The 20,886-nt window shown below is 40.8% G+C and overlaps 2 protein-coding genes across 15 annotated transcripts in view; one reads left to right on the top strand and one right to left on the bottom strand.

Annotated features, from left to right (window-relative positions):
- Positions 1 to 13,312, top strand: part of FRYL (FRY like transcription coactivator) — a 272,517-nt gene extending 259,205 nt beyond the window's left edge. For 9 of the 14 annotated variants that reach the window (XM_032274133.1, XM_032274135.1, XM_032274134.1 and 6 more), the window contains 7 exons: positions 411 to 560; positions 1,247 to 1,345; positions 5,641 to 5,709; positions 8,137 to 8,154; positions 9,257 to 9,367; positions 10,723 to 10,913; positions 11,233 to 13,311. In XM_032274133.1, the coding sequence (XP_032130024.1) occupies positions 411 to 560; positions 1,247 to 1,345; positions 5,641 to 5,709; positions 8,137 to 8,154; positions 9,257 to 9,367; positions 10,723 to 10,913; positions 11,233 to 11,491 (897 nt within the window). In that variant the 3' untranslated portion in view covers positions 11,492 to 13,311. Of the gene's footprint in view, positions 1 to 410; positions 561 to 1,246; positions 1,346 to 5,640; positions 5,710 to 8,136; positions 8,155 to 9,256; positions 9,368 to 10,722; positions 10,914 to 11,232 lie in introns of all 14 variants that reach the window. The other 5 variants (XM_032274131.1, XM_032274128.1, XM_032274127.1 and 2 more) reach the window with 3 other exon arrangements.
- Positions 12,278 to 20,445, bottom strand: ZAR1 (zygote arrest 1). The gene is made up of 6 exons (XM_032274137.1): positions 19,417 to 20,445; positions 17,840 to 17,932; positions 17,681 to 17,755; positions 16,365 to 16,619; positions 13,859 to 13,948; positions 12,278 to 13,763 (listed from the first exon to the last, which is right to left on the bottom strand). Exons 1-4 carry the CDS (start codon positions 20,380 to 20,382, stop codon positions 16,476 to 16,478), a joined length of 1,278 nt encoding a protein of 425 aa, XP_032130028.1. The 5' UTR covers positions 20,383 to 20,445; the 3' UTR covers positions 12,278 to 13,763; positions 13,859 to 13,948; positions 16,365 to 16,475.
- Between the last annotated feature and the right edge of the window lie 441 nt (positions 20,446 to 20,886).

The raw sequence follows: 20,886 nt of genomic DNA, 5'->3' as shown, positions 1-20,886 counted from the left end.
AATGCATTTCTATGACTTTACCTAAAGTTAAGCCAGATGGCAGCCTGTAAACTACATTTACTGAACGTTTCTTTCAGATAATAACTTTAGATGACCAACTTCCTCAGACAGGTGAGGACTTTCATTGCCAAGGATGTATAGCATGCATCCATCTGTCTGCCCCCTGATGAAAAAAATCTTGAGAATAGGGAGATAAATGGCATATATCATTCATTTTTTCAGTAATACTATTTTGTAAACCTTTCTTTTTAGAAATTGTTTCTTAATACCTAAAAATATGGATTTACAGATCAATGGTTAAAATTCTATATACCATTATAATGTTAAAAGTCTACCCTATTATGCTTCTTTACTTAAAGGTGAAAAAGGCCTTCTTAGGAAACACTAAACTCTTCTGCTTTTCCCCATAGACAATACAAAGAAAGTTTGGAGAAATAACTAATGAGGCAGTCAGCTTTCTTGGTGAGAGTCTGCAACGCATTGGTACCAAATTTAAAAGCTCCTTGGACGTGATGATGATGTGTTCAGAATGCCCAACAGTCTTTGTGGATGCTGAAACAGTAAGTTTTTACATGCAGATTTATTATAAAGACTACATTTGAATGGCATTATTTAGTAAAAGTCTTTTTTTCTAAGTAATTCTGAATTTTATAGTGTGAAGGTTCATATTTTCAACATGAATATATTTGGCAAACTATAATTCTAGTATATTAGATGCAGCAACTTGTGACTATTTCTGATTCTGACCCCTTCCTGCCCTTACCCTCCATAGAGTCCTAAATGGGAGAGGTAAAAAGCCATGATCTAGAGATGGATAATTTTTTTATTCTTAAATAAAAATGGGTAGGAGATGGCTAAACCTCCCCCGTGAAGTACCCAGTTGTCTGTGGTCATTTCCTGATTTACTTCCAAGCACACTTCTAGATTATGTGTTAAGGTATTTAAAGAACTAAGGTTTAACAAGCTTCAGGGTTGAAACCTTTGATGTATGTACTGGTCTGGCATGGCATTTCTCGTCTTAGCCAGCCTTTGAAAACACTTGGTCCTTCCTGACATTTCCCAAGTCCCGCTGCACTCCTACTCTGTTTCAGTGAGAAGTCAGCTCTTAGTATGGGACAGAGTAGAGTTAAGAGAATGTCCAAAATCCAACTAACAGGTATTCTGTGACTGAAAAATCTCATGACTTTGTGGGTCTTATGATTTTGATCAGAAATGGTAACCTGGATCAATGTTTCTGATTTGACAGCTAATGTCATGTGGTTTGCTGGAAACACTCAAGTTTGGGGTTTTGGAGTTGCAAGAACACCTGGATACATACAATTCCAAAAGAGAAGCAGCTGAGCAGGTCAGTCTCTTTTTACCATATGCGAAAAGTGGTTTGCTCTTGACACTGGAAGGGTAATCCTGGCAGCAGAATAGCCCAGACAGAAAAGAAGACCTCTTAGCACTTGCCTCAGGGTTTTCCAGAGAGCAGCAGGCTCTTTGAGCTCTCTGTTCAGCAAATTCCTACCTTTGGCTTTTAAAAGTCAGCCCTCTAACAGCACAATGGAAAACCATAGCTTTGTAAAAATCCTTCTCTTGTGGAGACTATATCACTGCTGTCAGCATTCCAAGTGGGAAAATCAAAGCTATATTTCTTAGTGCATTAGAGAATTGTGGTCTAGGAAATCCTGAACCTCTGACAAAGCTGTGGTCTTTTTCCCATGATGTGTACATGTACATGTGCAACCAATGGGAGAAAAAATGCATGTAGTAAATTAGATAGCACCTCCAAAGAAAGGCTTCCTCAAGTCCAAGCTGGCACTGAAAACAGAGTAGCTCTGTTCCTTCCCTAAGAGTAAATCCAGAATGTTTTCAATTGAGAGGGGCAAAAGAACAAAAGATAGCTTACCTCTTTCATACAAACTGCATACAATGGGGAATTATTTTTCTAGGAGATGGGTCTTTCATTAATAAGTAGTAAGTATCTGACACGTATAGACCTGTGAAAAATGAAGTGTGGGGTGGTATTTCATGATACTATTTTGCATTTCCCTGATGACTAATATTTGAGAACCTTTTCTTATGGGTCTCATTTAGATATTTTGTGAATTGTGGCTTCAAGTATGTTGCTCATTTTTGTAAATGGATTGGGTTTTTCTTACTGATTTGTAGGGGCTCTTTATTTTAAATGCAAGCCCTTTTTTGGATATATGTATTGCAAAGATAAATTCCTTCTCTGTAGCTAGCATTTTTGCTTAGTAGCATTTTTTGATGAACACAAGTTTTTAATTTTAATAAGTCCAGGTTATCAGTCTTTTCCATCATGGTTATGGTTTTTGTGTCTTCAGAAATCATTGCCTACTGGAAGCAAAGGTAGATTGTTACAATACTGATCCCAATAAATGATGCTTCTCTGTGGCCACACCCCTTTGCAACGTGACTTTGCTATTCTTCCCATCAAGAGAGTCCATTTCACCATCTCTTAAATCTGGGATGGCCTTGTGATTTGTTCTAACCAATCAAGTTTAGAAGCAATGCTGTGTAACTTCCAAAACTAGTCCTAAAGTGGTTTTTGTGGTGTCTGCTTTTACCATCATAGTAGTCAGAGTAAAACTGGGATAAATTCTGGGAAACTATTTGACCTCTAGCCTACTGGAAGATGAGAAGGCCATGTAGGAGAGAACAGAGGCATTCCAGTTGACAGCCAGTGTGCAGGACATATGAGTGAAGCCAGTTTGGATCTTCAACCGCCTGCTTCCCCAGTCAAGCCATCAAATGACTATAAACTCATGAGTGACCTGAGGCAAGGCCAGAAGAAACTCCCAGCCAGTATATAGATTCATTTTGGTTATTTAAAGCCATTAAGTTTTAGGTTGGTTGGTTTTAAAGCAATAGATACCATTTATAACAGGAAAATATCAAATACCTACAAATAAATCTATCTAAAGATATGCTACACCTCTATACAGAAAACTGCATGTATTACTGAGAAAAATGAAAGACCACCTAAATAAATGGAGGACTATTTACCATGTTTATGAATTAGAAGACTCAATATGGTAGAGATGCCATTTTCCCCCTAAAATGATCTTGTAGGTTTAATGCAGTCTCATTCAAAGTCTCAGAATCTTTGCTGATCCTAAAATTTATATGGAAATTCAAACAATAGTGCATACAAACCTCTCGAATCCAGGTCAGCAAACTACAGCCATCAAGTTATATCTGGTCCACTGCCTATTTTTGTAAGTAAAATTAGACAGTAGAAAACAGCTATCTGGTTTATTTACATATTGTCTGTGGCTATTTTTTGCACTGTAAGTTAAATAGTTACAACAAAGACTATATGGTTTGCAAAGCCTAAAATATTTACTATTTGCCCTTCTATTTAATTTTCCTATTGGTTTTTGAGTTAATACATTTTTTTATTATTATTATTCAAGACTGCCAAGGCTCACAAGTGAATTGAATGGTTTTTCTCTCTCCAGCACTGAGACCAGCAGTCTCTGCCGACCTTCTCAGCCTCCCAGGGACTGCTTTGTGGTTTCTTAACCGTTTCTTCTGCACATGATAAACAGGAACAGCAAGTGTCCCAAGGTGAAGCTGCACAGAGACTATTGGAGTAACTTCTCTGCAGTTCTCTTTTCTCCAGGATATTGGCTCTCAATATCTCACTATCTTTGAAAACCATTTTCCCAGCGCAGTGAAACTGTAGGGCATAAACTCTAGGCCACTGCTTTCTGTTCAGCCTCTATGTGCAGAACGTGAATATGAATATGCCTAGAGTCAGCACTGGGACGAGTGTTGGGCTCACCTCAGTACTTTTCTCTAACTCTGAGTATTTTGCTGATAGGATTCAGCTTCCATAGCTGTCCTTGCAGGATTGGTCTTATACAGGCTACTCCATCACACTCAGAAGTAGAACCTTGCCAGTTAAATTTTAACCTTCATTTGAACCTTGAATAAAGAAAATGCCATGACAGGAAGACTGATTAGATGTGAACGGGATGGTGTTCTGTGTATAAGCTACTTACTGTGTCTTGTATGCACTGGCTGGAAAGGTTTGGACCTGAATTCCTCAGGCCAGTGTACAGCCAAAGGAGTATATGGTTGGGGTTTACCTTTTAACAGAATAAAAATCATCAATGATTATGTTGAATAGTGCCCCCAAAAGGTTGTATCACTAGGTACACAGTATAAAAATAAGCCATTAATCAACTGAAATTATTCTTTTCAAATCATTAGTATACTTGGACAAACTGGACAAGGGATGATAATTAAGTATATAAACATTCTAACATTTTGTTTGAATGCACAGATTCCATGTAGATGTCAACTGCATTTTGCTGATATAAAGAAATCCACTGATAGCTTTTGACAATGGCTGCCATCAGCCGTATCGCACCAGAAAAGCTTAACATGTTTTTCTTCAGTGATGCTGTCAAGCAAATAGCCTAAGGGCCAGTGAAATCTGAAAGACTGGAATAAAAGGAAAATAGGGTCAAAGACATCATTTTTGAAATAACTGAAATGTCTACTTTTAATTCTTTGTGTGTAGAGCATCAGCTACAGTAGAGAATGTTAACTGTCGAATACTAAAATATTTTCAGAGTAGCTGCTTAATGCAGCTAGTGGTTTTTCTCAAAGTCCTAATGATTTTTTAAATATATTAGTTGTATTATGTTTAATAATATAATAAAAAAGAACTAAGAAGTCAAACCAACTGATACTATCAATCTGTCCAAAGGTAGGAGCTTACCTTGAAGGCACTTAGCTTTTACTTCAGCTTGGAAATTTTGTGACTCTAGCGTTCTTTTCTACTACACCACAGTACTATTGTTTTATTTATATTTTGTCAAAGAAAATGTGCTTTAAATTATTTTTGAAGTATTTCTTTTTTAAATTTATTTTTTTTTAGAGACAGGGTCTCCCTGTGTTGCCCAGGATGGTCTTGAACGCCTGCCCTCAAGTAGTCCTCCCCACTCAGCCTCCCAAAGCTCTGGGATTGTAGGCAGGAGCCCCCACACCCAGCCTGTACTTTTACATCAACATTAGGAATATTACCAGAGAAGGAAAAACCACATTTGGCTTCTACATCCAGTATTGTTTGGAAATGTTTGCCATTCATCACTATCCAAAAAGAAAGAAAAAAAAAGAAAAGCAAGATTTAAAATGGAACTTGATTGCTGGTTCACAAACGAAAACTGACACTGGTCTTCTGAGAATTACGCTTCTCATAAGCAAACAGACCCGCTTAATTCTAAATTGCTTTTATTAAATTGACCAGAGGGGAAGCACATCTCTCATTTCCCCGTCTTACGTTACACAAAGGTCAGGCATAGGTTGTGAAGATTTTCATAAAACCTGCAAAATGAAGAATATCCTTTACTGAAATGGAACATCACAGATCCCTAGAATGGAAGACTGCTCGTTGGCTTTTGTTAGTTTAGCGGTGACAAGTGTGTGCATCTTGTTATATTAATGCTATCCCTGCTTTTGTTAGTTCCATGTAACTGATTTGGCTGGCATGGAGGTAAAAGTCTAGGTCTACAACCAGTCCTAGAACTTCAAGTTAACTTCAAGTTTGGTGTTGTGTATGGACAGGCTGTTATATTACCCATTTCATTGTGCATATTAAATGTTACTGTTACTTATTTTTAGTGGCTAGATGATTGTAAGAGGACATTTGGTGCCAAAGAAGACATGTATAGGATAAGCACAGATGGACAAGTAAGTTTCTTATTCCTGTTTTTGCTGTATTTCTGTATCAGGTAAAACAGTGCATATGTTCAAATGTCCTTATTTGATTAGAAACAAAGAATATTTTAAAACTTTTCATTTTGGTTATCAAGAACAATCTTTGTAAAAGCTCAATGAAACACTGGTTTAGTAATGAAAAATTCACTTTAATAAAAATGAACCAGCTTGTGACTGAGGCTTAATAACATTCAATAGATAAGCTCGATGGATATCTGGACAGTCCAGATAGATAGGCTTTTAGTTGCATCTGCCTCTTAAAAAGGAAAACTTGTCCCATGTTAGTGTTCCAGAGAAATTGTCTGGTCAAGAAAGCAAACCTAAGAATAATATGCTATAATGCATCCATACTAACCTTTTCAAAGGTAAAATTAGAATTGGATAAATTATGCTTTTCTCTAATATAAGGCTCAGTGAAAATAGCAATATATTTTCTTACAAAGGTGCACATACATAAATACATACATTGTGGTTAAGTGAGGCTAAGTTAGGGCCTACAAATTATTCTAATGGAAGTGCAACTTAACTCAGTCAAGTAGTTCTCTAATTATCCCGGTTCTGAAGATGAGGAAACTGAGGCTCAGAGAAGCTAATTTATCTAAAATTAGCAAATAGTGAAACCAAGATTCAAACCTAGGCAGGCTGACTCTAAATCCTGCACTAATGTAAAAAAGAAACTGTGAAGTCATCTGTGTAAAGAAATGAAGGTAAGGAATTAACCCTAGACCAGAAGATTCTTTGGCTCTAATTCTGCCTTTGCCATTGCTTAATTGCATCTGTTTTAACGGCATGGCTTCATCAAGAAATGTAACTATTAAGTAATTTTTTTTTTATATCCCCTGTACTTTGAATAAAACGGTATCCATCTCCAAGACCAAGTCAGTTAACATAGCTTGAGGTTATCTACTAAGTGGAAATTGAACTTTTAAACACTTTCATTTATATGTCAGCTCACCGTTCATATTCACCTTTTTTGAGGGTGGAAGACCCTTTTTATGCAACTTGATCTTTCCTTGTGTACCAGTGTAATCTTTTACATAATAAGCAGTCAGATATTTGTTAGATGAATGAAAGAGAATGTGCAAATTTTAATATACTTAATTTAAAATGTACACACACACACACACACACACACACCCCCCGTACTATTAGCATATTTAAGTAATTGCTGGTAATTCAGAGCTATAGAATTCATTACATTTGTGTTATTTCCTATAATTATGGATCATAAACTTTATCAGCAGTTTATGTTCCATTATATCCCAAAGTGGAGCCTATGCATATATGCTTGTAGAATCACTTCTACTTGATTTATGCTAATAGAAATGGGAGAGGTATTTAAAATTCAAATTGTTGATTTCCGTATGAAATAAACTGTATGCACTAAACCCTCAGAAATTTAGATATGTAATATGCTTGACCTTGGATTGTGCTCAACTGATGTTTACTGTATGACTCTCCACGTAATTTATGGTAAGCAGCATGGAGCTAAAGTTCACCTTTGCTTACTTAGCAAATCCCTTCTATATTGATAGGAATAAACATTATGGAAACGGTCCTTCACAGGAAACTATTTAGAAAAGCAGGCTTAAGAATGACTTTTAGAAGGTACATTTACAGCATAACAATTGCTGTTTTAATTAAGAGTCATTCTCCTCTTAATGAGACCAGATCCAAGTTGCTGTACATATTTTCATCTAGTTTTTAAGACAGTCCATAAATTAGATTTTTCACTATGTGTTTTACATACATTATGTTGATTCAAACCTAGTTAGGTGAAGTTTCTGAAACTTACTGAACTACATTAGGAATGCAATTTAGAACACACATCTGCTTTTGATATTCCACCCTGTGGTTCAGCACCAATTATGGCAAAGTAGGACCTAATTAGACAGTATAGGATAGGAAGCCTGGAATGAGCCACCCTAGAGATAATCTTTTGAGGGTGATGGGTAAGTATTTATTATGTATGATTATAAGCCAATTCTTTTTAGTTGTAATGGTAATTAATTTCTTATTTTCTAATCATAAGTTTTCTAGTTTACAAATGGAAGTTTTATTACAGTTGGGTTTTGTTTTCTTTTTTAAACCTGGATAGCAACATTTCCCAAGACCACTATAGTACAGTTTTAGCCATTGTAGCTTTTACACAGAAGTCATAGCCTAAATATCATTTAATTATTCTTTGACAAAGTGTTTAAAAATACCCTGAATTGCTGCAGTAAATGACTGAAAGCTTTTATTCTGGAAATAACTTCATAAAGTTTTTTGGGGGGTATAAATATATGTTCTTCAGTTTGCCTGGAACATCTGTGACCTTAGTTAAAATGATTTCTTACACTAATTCTTGGTCTTTTTCTTCCTTTGTATTTTTTGTGACCTGATCACCTTCTTGCTTAGCAAATGGAAATACTAGCAGTAAGTGACCTGTCTTGATTTATAGACTACTCACCCTTGCCAGACAAACTGGTTTTCATCTGCCATTTGTCCATTTGTGACCTAGCTATGTTTTGTCATGGACTGCAAGTAGTACGTGCTTCAGTTTTGCAAAGCCCTAATCCATGAAATGTTGGTTCTATTAAAATAGTGAGATGTTGAAATACATAAAATTAGCAGTCACCTTTTTTCTTACATCTATAACTAACATAGCTCCTTTTAAATTTCTTAATTTTAAAAATCAAAGTGCATATGTTTTTTGTTTTTGTTTTTTTTTTGAGATGGAGTTTCCCTCTGTGGCTCAGGCTGGAGAGCAGAGGCACGATCTTGGCTCCCTGCAACCCCTGCCTCCTGGGTTCAAGCGATTCTCCTGTCTCAGCCTCCCCAGTAGCTGGGATTATAGGTGCCCACCACCATGCCCGCCTAATTTTTTTGTATTGTTAGTAGATATGGGGTTTCACCACGTTGGCCAGGCTGGTTTTGAACTCCTGAGCTCAAGTGATCTGCCCCCAAAGTGCTAGGATTACAAGTATGGGCCACCGTGCTTGGCTCACACATCACGCATGTTAAGTTCACAGTTTCATTTCAATGAGATTACCAAGTGGTTTTCTTTAGAAAAATGACCTCACTTTAAAGACAAGCTTTTCTTACTTTTTAGGTAAGAGGTTATCCGGTTTCACCCTGCTTTATCATGCGCTTGTTGATAAATGCAGTGAGAGCTACATCTCAATGAGGGCAAAAGTCTATGCATTTGTAGATTATTTTAATTACGAATTTAAAGTTTTAAGTTCTAATTGATCCTTTTTAAAGTATCCTGTTAATTGCCTGCTGTAACAGTCTATTTGTAGAATGTAAAAATGTGCTTAACTCTAAAACTGAATTATGTAACTAGCAGTGATCTTTATTATTTTAATCTTAGTCTTTAAAGCATATTTCACCTGCCTTTCATCAGCTTCACACCATATTAACTTGCTTACTGCAGAAAAATAAACAAGACAATTTTAACATTAACTATAAATTTTCATTGGAAATATGCTGTCTAGAACATAACACCTAAATTTAATGTAATGTTATTTATTTCTAGGAATTGGAGCTCTGCCGAAGATTATACAAATTGCATTTTCAACTGCTGCTTCTGTTCCAGGCCTACTGTAAACTTATAAACCAAGTAAATACAATAAAAAATGAAGCAGAGGTAAATATTCAGTTGTACTAGGCATCAGTAACCGATTCTAGAAAGTTTTTAAAATATACATATATTTCTTGTTAGAATAGCTTAAGTCAAAAGTCACTTAGAGTGATTTTTTTTTTTTTTCCAGTTAAGGAATACTTTGTTTTTTAATGTTATGCTGTCAGGACCTATAAGTAAATAAGACAGCATATATCCAGCACTCGTAAAAGGCTCAAAACCAAAGGTTTCCATAGCGGAAACAGATCATCCGTAATAAAAAGTCAAGTAAAAGCGGGGATGGTGGCACATACCTATAGTCCTAGTGACTTGGGAAGCTGAGCTGGGAAGATCACTTGAGCCCAGGAATTAGAAGCTGCAGTGAGCTGTGATTGTAACACTCACTCTAGCATAGGTGACATAGCCAGACCCTGTCTCAGAAAATAGTCAAATAAAGCACATCAGTTCAATAAAGACATAAACTATATTATCAACCCCGCCCCCCCAACATTTTTTATTTCTATAGTTCTCTTTTTTGAGATGGAGTCTCCCTCTGTTGCCCAGGCTGGAGTGCAATGGCACGATCTCAACTCACTGCCTCCCGGGTTCAAGCAGTTCTGCTTCAGCCTCCCAAGTAGCTGGGACTACCAGTGTGCACCACCACGCCCAGCTAATTTTTTTGTATTTTTAGTAGAGACAGGTTTCACCTGTGGGCCAGGCTGGTCTCCAACTCCTGACCTCAGGTGATCCACTACCTTGGCCTCCCAAAGTGCTGTGATTTCAGGCATGAGCCACCATGCCTGGCCCATAGAGTTCTATTAATGTACACAGAATAAACCTGTTAAAAAACACTTTGAATGTTGAAAATCAATACATATCCTCGAAGATGCTGACTTTAGTCTTTTTCCCCCCCTTGTTATCTGCTGGTAATAAAACTATCACTTGGGAAATGATTTAATTTCTTAAGGTCATTAAATCTGTAAAAAGAAATATATATGTATATTTATATAAAAATGCCCTGGGTAAATCGTATTTTAAAATCTAAAGACTTTACTGTCAAATTGTTTTCATGCTCCCCCATAACAGTAAATGTATTTTTACTATCCAAAATGTAGTAATATTAAAACCAATATAGACATTTATTTATTACAACTTATCGCTTTATCAAGAACATTTCAAGACTACTACTTGGTGGAATTTATTTGCTCCTACAGAATGGAGAACTTGAAATAATAATTGCCCTTTCTTCCAAGGTAAATATTTTTAAATAATCTTTAAAATAAAAGAAACAGTGCTGCTACCATCAGGTATATCCTTGTAGCCAACTAAATGTTTTTGTTACCAAACATACGAATAGATCCTCAAAGATGCATTTGTTTTAGGTCATCAACATGTCAGAGGAACTTGCCCAATTGGAAAGTATCCTCAAAGAAGCTGAGTCTGCTTCAGAAAACGAAGAAATTGACATTTCCAAAGCTGCACAAACTACTATAGAAACTGCCATTCATTCTTTAATTGAAACTTTGAAAAATAAGGAATTTATATCAGCTGTAGCACAAGTCAAAGCTTTCAGGTAAAATGTGACGGGATTTAAAGGTGATGCTTTTTAATTAGACTGGAAGTTCAGTAATACTAGGTTTTCATTTTCAATTTGCTATTTCTATATCATGTCTGTGGAAGGAAAACATGAGTATTTTTAACAGTTGCCACTGAAATGATACCAATTTTAGATTTCTTTTCACTTTCAGGTGGTACTTTGAGTAATATTTGCTCAAATATTAAAACAGATCATCTGTTACTCACAGGAAAATGTTATTGTTATAGGTATTTAACTTAAACCGAGCTAATTTTAATAATTGCCTGGGAACTGAAAAAGTATTGTGTATTTTCAGATCTCTCTGGCCCAGTGATATCTTCGGCAGTTGTGAAGATGACCCTGTGCAGACACTGTTACATATATATTTCCATCATCAGACGCTGGGCCAGACAGGAAGCTTTGCAGTTATAGGCTCTAACCTGGACATGTCAGAAGCCAACTACAAACTGATGGAACTTAATCTGGAAATAAGAGAGTCTCTACGCATGGTGCAATCATACCAGCTTCTAGCACAGGCCAAACCTATGGGAAATATGGTGAGCACTGGATTCTGAGACACTTCAGGCCTTTAGTAAAGAAACTAAACTGAAGATGATGAAGAATATTAACCAAGCACCTTTTATGGACCCTTGCATTCATTGATAACTTTCTGGCAGCATCTACTTTTTAGTGTAACTAATGTCAAACTGTATCAAAAACAGAGATCTGAAAGAAAAAAAATCTGGTATTTTAACAGCTGCCAATATCTCCCACAACAACTGTATGAAGAAGGAATTTTTAAATTACTTAACCTACGTGAAAAGAAAAGGGCTAAAAGTGATGCCTACAAATACATTACTTTCTGGGGAAAGAAAAGAATTTCAAGAATGTTTGCAATAATGGCCTCCAATACTGAACCATCTGAAAGCAGGTGAAATGAGGCTGAAATCAAGGCTGTTTCATTTTAGCTGAAGACCTGCAAAGCTGCTTGGATTTCTAGCAGTGGTAAACCTAATCTACAATTGATGCTTCATCCTCCACATGAACATGCAGTCAGCTATACACATAAAGACTCATTTGCAAAAACCATTGATTTTTCGATATGTGGGATAAGGATTTGGGGTTTGTTTTTTGGTCTGTATAAGGAATTATGTGTGTGTGAGTTGGGATGTGTGGTTATGTGATAGTCATATTTTCAAGGTATGGATGTTTGGTGATAACGTCTCAGAGCATGCCTAAAAGAGCACTGCAAGATTATTTTTGAAGAAATGTTATTTTATTAGATCTAACTCTTCATAGTATGTAAATGTTAGAACATTTTAATAATATTTTAAAGCTGGGCTTTCCCAGTATTTCAAAAAGAAATAATATATCTGTTAACATTATTGGAATGCTGCTCAGTTCTCTGATCAGTGCTTATGTTACGATTGTTGATAACTAACCAAAGTAGATGCCTGCAGAGACTTTAAAATGTAAAATAAAGATGTATGCTGCCCGTCAGCTATTCTCATTAGAAAAGTTAACTTATTTTGCTCCATATAGAAACTGTATAGACTAAAACCAGTATTTTCTTGTACATTTGTGCCATGCACTGTTATTATACAAGAATAGGTGTACAAAGCTAAAGAAAAAAATGTGGTCATTGATGATGGAATTTATGACTTGCAGGCTTTGAAGTCTGCAGAATTCAAGAAAAGAGCTGCAAATGCACTTTTCTGTGTTTATTCAGGACTCACATATTTTACCCTAAAGAAACTTGGGGCTAGGGGAAATGAAAGGAAGCCTGAAGACTACCAAAACATGCAATATACTTATTCACTGTCTAAGTCTGTAGTATAACATGAACTGGAGTCTCTATCCTTTTTTAAATAGCATTTTGTAAGAAAAGGAAAAAAAAAAAATGTAGTCCCACAACTCCTGATTGAAAGAAACACCTTGTATTTTTTATATACATCTCTTATCCACTGTGACTTTTCTTTTAAACTGGGCTCTGTGATTCCAGAGTTTAGAATGTAGAGATGAAATGCTTAGCTTTACCTTTTCTTGGTGTGGACCCTGCCAGAAATGTAATTACGTATGCTCAAGTGCATTAATTGAAGGCATTGTGCACACCATTGGACTGCTGACCACAGTTACGTTTCCAGTAAAATTCCATAACTGGTCACTGCTCATTCATAATCACTGTATTTTTTGACCCTGATAAAGACAATTATTTTGATGGTATTCTGGTACTGTAAATGGTGTCCTTTAAATTATTTAAAACTTTTGGGGGTGGGGCAGGCAGAGAGGGATGGGGTCCAGAGATACATCACACTTTACATCCTACCTTACTATCCCCTATTTTTCTCACCCTCCTTACATCCTTTCTGTTAAAAATAAAAAGCATTGTAGCTGTTGGTTTGTGTTGTATTTTAACAAAGAATGAATGATTCTAGTGTGCATCATTTAGAACCCTTTCAGATGTTACTTTCTTCTTGAATTGCCTTAAAAAAGAACAAAATTAGTTGACTACCCAACCAACCTTTCAAACAGTTGATATTTGTTTTTTATGTTTATATGTAACTAAGTCTATTAATAATATAATAAAAATGAATGTACCTGCAGCAAGCAAAATGCAAACAAGTTCATTAGGATGGCCTTCTGCAACGGCATTTTCCTCCAGCCTACACTTCTCTGCTCCTCATCCTCTGAATCCCAAGTTAGCATTTATTACCTGATTTAGTTCCATTTGGAGTCCAGTTTTTGCTACATACCTTTTTCTTTTGCCCACTACATTTATCATTTTTAGATAGTATGTTTGTAAGACAACAGAAAAAGCAGCAATCTGCCAGTTTCTTGATGCTGCTTCTAAAACAAAACCACAGGATTTCTTGTGTATTTTTAAATGTGCTTTCTACTTTTAGTGATGTAAAATTTAGAGTGTGTTAAAACACATAACCTACCTTAAATTTAGGAAATCATGACACGCTTTCTTGGAAAAGACTCATCCAGGCCTATGAGTGAAGACTGCTCACATAAAACAGTAGCATAACCTAAACGAAAGGAGAGAGACATTATAAAATCCATGTATTTGTGTTTTAAAGCATTTTCCCCCGTAATTTTTCAAAGTAATCCATGGTTCCGTTAGAATATGTAGGAAATGTAAAGAAAACTGCAGTTACTTCTTTTGATACCAAAGACCTCTTGGAGTACTTCCTTCTAACCTCCCTCAACCTGTCTTAAAATGTATTCACATCTTACAAGTCTTAGATTGTAGGCACAAAGAGTTTGGCAGTGCCTTTTCATTGCTTGAATGTAATCACCATAATCTGAATGGCATGTTTTTGTGCCACTTTGAATATCTGCATGCTCACCCACCCTAAGTGAAACAGTCTGACCCTCACTTTCCTCAACTAAAAAATAGGTTTAGCTGCTGTGTTAGGAAAATTAATGGCAAGCAATATTAAAGAACAATGTAAGCACTTTAAAAGCCAGTGAAAATTTGTCTTAGGATTCAATGCAGGTACATTAGTGTAATTCATTCATTCATTGAGGAAATGCTATTTAGCACGTTATGTATCACTTGCAGGCAACAGTACAAATGGGTTTCCTACACCTGTACCTACCCCCAACCAAATCAACAGGCACGTGTTAGAACTATTAAAATAACATATCACCTTTCCCCACACCAGTTCTTGTCATTTCTCTTTAGCCCTGCCACCACTTCATCTGGTACCTGCAAGTCTCCTTATCTACAGGTACTGTACAGCCAAAAACTTTAAAAGTGAATGTGTCACCATGCCCCACTATCCCCACCATACCTTTAAAACTTTTTAGTGCAGCCTGTTGAAGTGCCTGTAGTCGCAGCCACTTGAGAGGCTGAGACAGGAGGACCACCTGAGCCCAGTAGCTTGAGGCTGTGGTGTGCCCTGATAACGTCTGAGTAGCCTCTGTACTCCAGTAGAGACCATCCTCCTGACAAAGGCCCAAAACATCCCTCTAGTCTGGCACTGCTAGATTCACCTGGCATGTCCTCCAGAAGTATTCTCCCCCTGTGGCCTCCTCCCAGTTTTCTACCACGGGGATTTTGCACAGGTTGGCCTAATCTGGAAAATTTCTCCTCCCCATTTTTGCCTTATTCTACTTATATGAATTGGAACTCAGCTGAGGTGTCATTCTTTCAGGCAGGGCTTTGCTGACTTAAGTCATGTCCCTTATTGGAGAGGCACTTAAGCCCATCTTATCACAGGTCAGAACCTCGGTTTTACATTTATGTAAAAACTAGTGGCCATCTGCCCACTCTACTGGAAGCTCCATGAGATGCCACATGTCTACCAAGTATAGGTTCTCATGCTTCAATTCCATTAGCAACAACTGGGGTGCCTAAATGTCACCTGACAGTGCTTTGATAGGACAGGTGCAATCTGCATTTTACATGCACCATCTCCGTCCATATCGATACAGATTCCATGGAGACCTACAACCCACTTTGGGCCCTTTTAACCCCTTTCACTATACCCAAGTGTCCAAGATGTTAAAACTTAGTGCTACGGCCTTCCTAGGGTAGTAAGGGGTTCACTTAAGTGGGATGTTAGAGAACTGGAGGCATAATTAGCACCTGGTTCCAATTATACGGTTTCTGTAATTAAACAAATAGTATAACTTTAATTTCACTAAATACACTTGAGGCTCTAAACTCAGTGCCATCCTCAACTAGGAGTGTTTGTTCTGGCAGTAGGGCCTCAGTCATGAGAATCTACTAGATGCAGGTAGAAAGAGTCTGGCATCCCGACTAGCAAGAAGTCAGTGAAGACCAAGGCTAAGGCCTACGCCTCTAACTTGACATCTTGAAGTACATTTACGAGGCTTACTTTTAAAAAAAAAAAAAAAAAAAAAAAAAAAAAGCTTTGAAGAAGCACAAGGTCTGCTTGATGGTTATTCAGTGTGTTAAAGCAGCCAGCTACCCACAGCCACCCTATTCCAAGCCTCACTTTGCCATTTGTGAAACTGACTAGCGAGTCAGGTTAGTTTTCCCAGCCTCCCTCCACCTAGTAGCTTACCTCCTAAAGTCACCCAGACACTGAAGCCCTTACCTACCCAACCCATCACTGCCACTCAGCATTTCCCACTCTAGGTTACCTCCAACGGTCTTGTACAACCAAGAAATGGCTCTGCCTCCACCTCTCCGAATGCTTAACATTACAGCTAGGTGGCTTTTTATTCAGTTAACAACTTGCTTCTCAGCTTCAGCCCTCCAGAGCTGCCCAAAAAGTAGACCTTGTCTACGAGCCCCGCTAAATTGTTTTTCAAGTGGCTGCAGCCTAACTCAGAGCCTGGCCCACTCTGTGCCATCAACGAGCATTCATAAAGGTGAAGTGACAGGCCCAGACTGTTAGCACAAGACAACCGCTCTTTAAACTTTATTTTCAAAGACAGATTTATGCAATGTATAAACTGTGTTGCAAATACCTTTATTGGAAGGCTTTTTCAGAATACACTGCCTTTCACGAAGCATTTTGAGAAGCAAGAGAAGAGGCACAGAAAAGCTCACTTGCTCCATCAGCACAGCAACACTTTCACTTAAATGATGTATTTGAAGCTGAAAGTGCTGTCACAGGACAGGCGTTTGCCTTTGCATCTCCCGCACAAATCTTGACGATGGGGCCGTTTAGGATCCACGTGGCGAAGTTTTACTGGGCAGGAACATTTAGTTTGTTTACAACTCTGTGGGGGGAAAAAAGCATGTACAGAAGATAAACCCTTAGTGATTTCCTAGGATTTCAACATAATTTTTCTAGTCCATTCAACTACTTATTGAATGCACTCTAGGCAAGGACTTGTAGTCATCTTGTTTTCCCTCTACATCCCCACCTACCCAGCAATGACAGGGTTAGGAATAGTGAGTGTTTAACCATGCTGTACTGTTGCCATATTGCATCAGATCCAATTCTGAATTGTGAAGTTTTGCAACAACTTTTTAAGAGGAAGGGTAGAACACAAACAAGTCAGGAATTAATTTGACAATGAAAGCCAAGAGCAGAGCAGTTAAGGCATCCTCCTTTAGAAACTTGCCCAGCCCTGATTTAAGTGATTCTAAGTACAAAGTTTCTCTCCACCACCCCAGGGTGTTAATGCTTCTAAATATCCAACTTGGGTCAAGTGCATTGATTAGGTTGTCTCAACTGGCAATTCAGAATCCATTAGCCGTGTGATAACAGGTGAATTCAGTCACTTCTTTCCCCTTAAGGATTAGCTAAGCCCCTTAGCACAGTTAATAGTGAGCAAGCAAGTGCTTAGCAATGCTTAGTTCACGTATTTCTTGCTTACCATTATAGTCAATTCCCCATAAAGCTAGACTATTTTTATCTTAAAACTGTCCTTCTGTGAGCTTTCAGGCAAGACAAACTAAACCCCTGTGCTTAAACTGCTTTGAGATTGTGCTTTGTAAGCATTTGGATAAAAGTCAACTGTGACTACCTCATGTTAATGTTTTTCTTAATTTTCTCATAGATTAGACTAGCAAGTAAGGCAAGTATTCTTACATTTCACAAGTGAGGTAACAGTTTTAAAAGAGGTTAACCAGAGCATTTTGCAAGGGCAGAAAGAACCTAACACCAAGGCCTCCTTTCCCAGTGGAGTATTGTTTCAACCACTCCTAACAAAAGCCAGTCGAAACCTAAAGGTCTGGGGACCTGGCCTCTTTTTAGGAAGCATACTCAAGAAACTATACTAAAAACCATCTACGACCGCCCAGGTCAGACAAAAGTGCAAAACATCCGATTTACTTTACAGGCGATATCCTCCACTCGGTAAGGGTTATAAGACTTCTGACAAGTTCTGCAAAACTGTTTGAAGTAAACCTGTGATAAGAAAGAGAATAAACTTAAAGCAAAACCCCCTTAACACTTTCAGCAAGAAGATGCCAGTTACCTGGTATTTCCTACCTTGTTAGTTCCCTGTACACACCACACGTAAGCACTCTCCCATCGGATGTTGCAGTCCTTGCAGTGGTAATAGCCATATTTCTGCTCTAAGAACTGAACAACAGGATATGCCAGTTTAACCATAACACCTGAATTATCCTTTATTTCAGAAGTTAGGAATGATCCACCTGATATTTGAAATTGGCAACTTCACTCTGGATCATGAAAGAAATCAGGGTCAGGTTTGGGTATGCCTCTTCAGTAATTAAGTGAGCTAATAGCCTAGTCAAGCAATTAAGCAAGCATGGGCCTTAAAGTTCATATACCAGATTAGCTCAGTTCATACCGCTGGCTGATAAATGAGTAAGTAGGAGCATACTAGTTAAGCAGTTCTCTGAGATTCTTTAGGGAGGCTTTTTCTCTAAGATAAAGCCTCATCTTAGATTATGCACACAAGAAAGGTATTAAGCTAAAGAAAAATTAAGATTCCTCAGCTAAGGAACTTTAAGGGGTCCACCCAAGATCACATTCTCTATGCTGCTAGTTAATTCCCAAATAGTAGTGCCAGGAACCTAAGTTGTACTTAAGCCATAATTCATACTCCACATGGACAAAAGTCGTGTTACCTAAACTTCCCTGCTTCCCTCCCAGTGAGTAACTAGTTATACACGTGTTTTTAGAGTTAGGCTTTTCGATTTGGAAGGAACTCTGGGGAGCACTTCATTCAGTATGCTCTGAAACTGCGTTGAGTCCAGAAAAGTTATGGCTGGTCTAAGGTCACACACAGCTCGTGCATGGCCACGCTGGAAAGCCCTGGCCTCTGGATTCAGTCCTCGCACAATCAGCCTACCGCCACCAGCCCCGCCCCTCAAAAGGAATACCAGCCTGTGAAGGCTGTGGAAGAGGCCACGGCGGACTCCCTCGGGCTTCCTACCACCTCTTGTGCCTTTCCTCTTCTGCTGGGTCACAACTGCCCTCTGCGTGCCCCAGTCCTTTAAAGGTTCAGCCTGCTGCTCTCGGGCAGCAACACCAGCACCCCAAATGCTTTCGCAGTATTGGGTTTGAGTGGGGGATGCTTTTTAAAAGCAAATTCCTACGAGGAGGCATTTTAGGAGCTCCAGCTTTCCAGTAGCTTGGAAGCTTGCAAGGGAGAAGTCAGAAAAGCTGACCAGGATGCCAGCAGTCGAAGGGGTTTTTGCCACAAGTAGTGGGGAAATAGGTAAGAGAGGGGTCCGTGGGAATCGACGCTCCTTCCGAAGCTCAGCTGTGTCTACTCACAGGTCTTCCAACAGCTCGGTCAGGACTGGCCTGCGCGCCCACTGCCCGAGCTTTACAGCGCAAACGTGTGGGTTACAATGTCCCAAGGGCGTCGCCCTGGCCAGCCTGAGGAGCAGCCGCTGAGTGTGAGTCAGGCCACCCCCATGCGACTGTGCTGTCGGGAAGGAAGACACCTGCCGCAGTCACTAGCTGTTTCGGAAACACAGAAGTGGCCTGCGCTTAGGGAAGTGCCGCACCTCCGAGTGCCCAGAGCAGTCACAGGGCCCGGCCCCAGTTAGACACCTGCATCCCCGGGATCCCCTGGCCGCCTCAGGCCTTACCTGGAAGCGCAGCCGCTCCTTGCACGGCTCCGGGCTCCGTGGCGACTGCCTCTCTCCGGCGGCGGCCGCCTCCCGCCCGTCGCCGCCGTCTCGGGCCCTCCCCGCTGGCGGAGACTGCCCCGGGCTCTTTAGCGCCGACCCCCGAGCCGCCGAGCCCTCCTGGGCCTCCGGCGGCGGCAGCCCGGCGCCGTCGGCCGGCAGCTCCCCGCTCGTCCGGACCGCGGCCTGGACCTCGCCGTCGTCCTCGTCGTCCTCGGACTGCGGCGGTCGGGGCACTTTGCTCGCCGACGCCTCTCCCTCCTCTGGGCCTTGAAGTCGCACGGGCGGCGATCTCTGCTCCCCCGCCGCGGCCCTGGGCCCGGGTCCCCTCAGGAAGGCGGTGACGCGGCGTGAGGCCACGGACGAGTACACCGCGACGGTGCGGGGAAAGCGCACGGGCCGCGGGGCGCCGCTCAGGGGGCTGCCCTGCTCTGGGCCCCGGCGGGCCGGCAGCTGGGAGGGAGAGCCGCCGCCGGTTGTGCCCTCCGTACCGGGGCCGGCCGGGGACTGGGGGTCGCGGGCCCGGCGCTGCAGCGTGCGCCTCCCCAGCGAGCACTGCACCGCAGCGTCGACGCGCGGGCTCACCTGCACTGCCACGTCGCAGCTGCAGACCCTGCGGGCGCGGGCGCGCCGCCCGAGGCCAGGCCCCACCTGCGCCAGGAGTGCCATGAGCTGCGCCCGCTGGTAGCTGTCGAAGTACTCGGCGGCCGTCAGCTGCCTGCAGCCGGGGAAGGAAGATGAGGCCGCGCCCGCCGAGAATGGGGAGGAGGTCGAGGAGGCGGGAAGGCAGCCCCCGCCGCGGTGCTGCCAGCTGCCGCCCGCCGCGCTCCTGCCCTTGGTGGCCGCCGGGTTGGGGTACGGGTACGAGCAGGGGGCGCACGCTGGGAACACGTAACCATCCAGCACCTCGTCCCCCAGGGCCGCCATGGGCGCACCGCTCCCACCCGCCGCTGCACCCTAAATAGGCGACTCCCTCCGGCGGCCCGGCGGAGGCGGACACGGCCCTCGGCTGGGACTCGCGCGCTGTACCGCCCTCCGCGCCCTTCCAGCCACCGGCTCGTGTCCCCGAGTCCCCGCCGAGGGGGCCCCTCTCCGTCCTTCTCCCTATGGAATCTCTCTCTCCACACCCGGATGTTAGCACAGTGACCCTTAGATGATCTGCAAACAGGGCTTTCTTTGCGGTGAAAGGGCTGATTTGTAAGGGAACCAAGGCGCCCGAGGTGAGGAGGTTTTCAACGAGAGAAACTCATCACTGGCTTCAGCTGAGCCGGCTACTCCCGAGCCCTGATTGTTACAGGTGCCTGCGCCCGGGGACGCAGAGGCCAGGCCGGGTGCCTCTGGCTAGTGAGCGAAAGTGCCAAGGTTTAGGAACTGTTCTGGGTCTGTCACCCATTAACTCGGATGACAGTTTATCTCAGAGCTGCTCTGAGA

Source organism: Sapajus apella, unplaced genomic scaffold, assembly GCF_009761245.1.
Source record: "Sapajus apella isolate SASKATOON/1434 unplaced genomic scaffold, GSC_monkey_1.0 scaffold5, whole genome shotgun sequence".
Taxonomy (NCBI): domain Eukaryota; kingdom Metazoa; phylum Chordata; class Mammalia; order Primates; family Cebidae; genus Sapajus; species Sapajus apella.
The sequence above is the reverse complement of the archived record's forward strand: the minus strand, read 5'-3'. Positions and strand labels throughout refer to the sequence as shown.

Coding starts and splice junctions, on each gene's coding strand:
- ZAR1 (XM_032274137.1), bottom strand. CDS start 20,382: ATGGCGGCCCTGGGGGACGAGGTGCTGGATGGTTACGTGTTCCCAGCG. Junction 17,933..19,416: donor AGGAGCGGCTGCGCTTCCAG/GTAAGGCCTGAG, acceptor CCTGTTGTTCAG/TTCTTAGAGCAGAAATATGG. Junction 17,756..17,839: donor GTGTACAGGGAACTAACAAG/GTAGGAAATACC, acceptor TTCTTATCACAG/GTTTACTTCAAACAGTTTTG.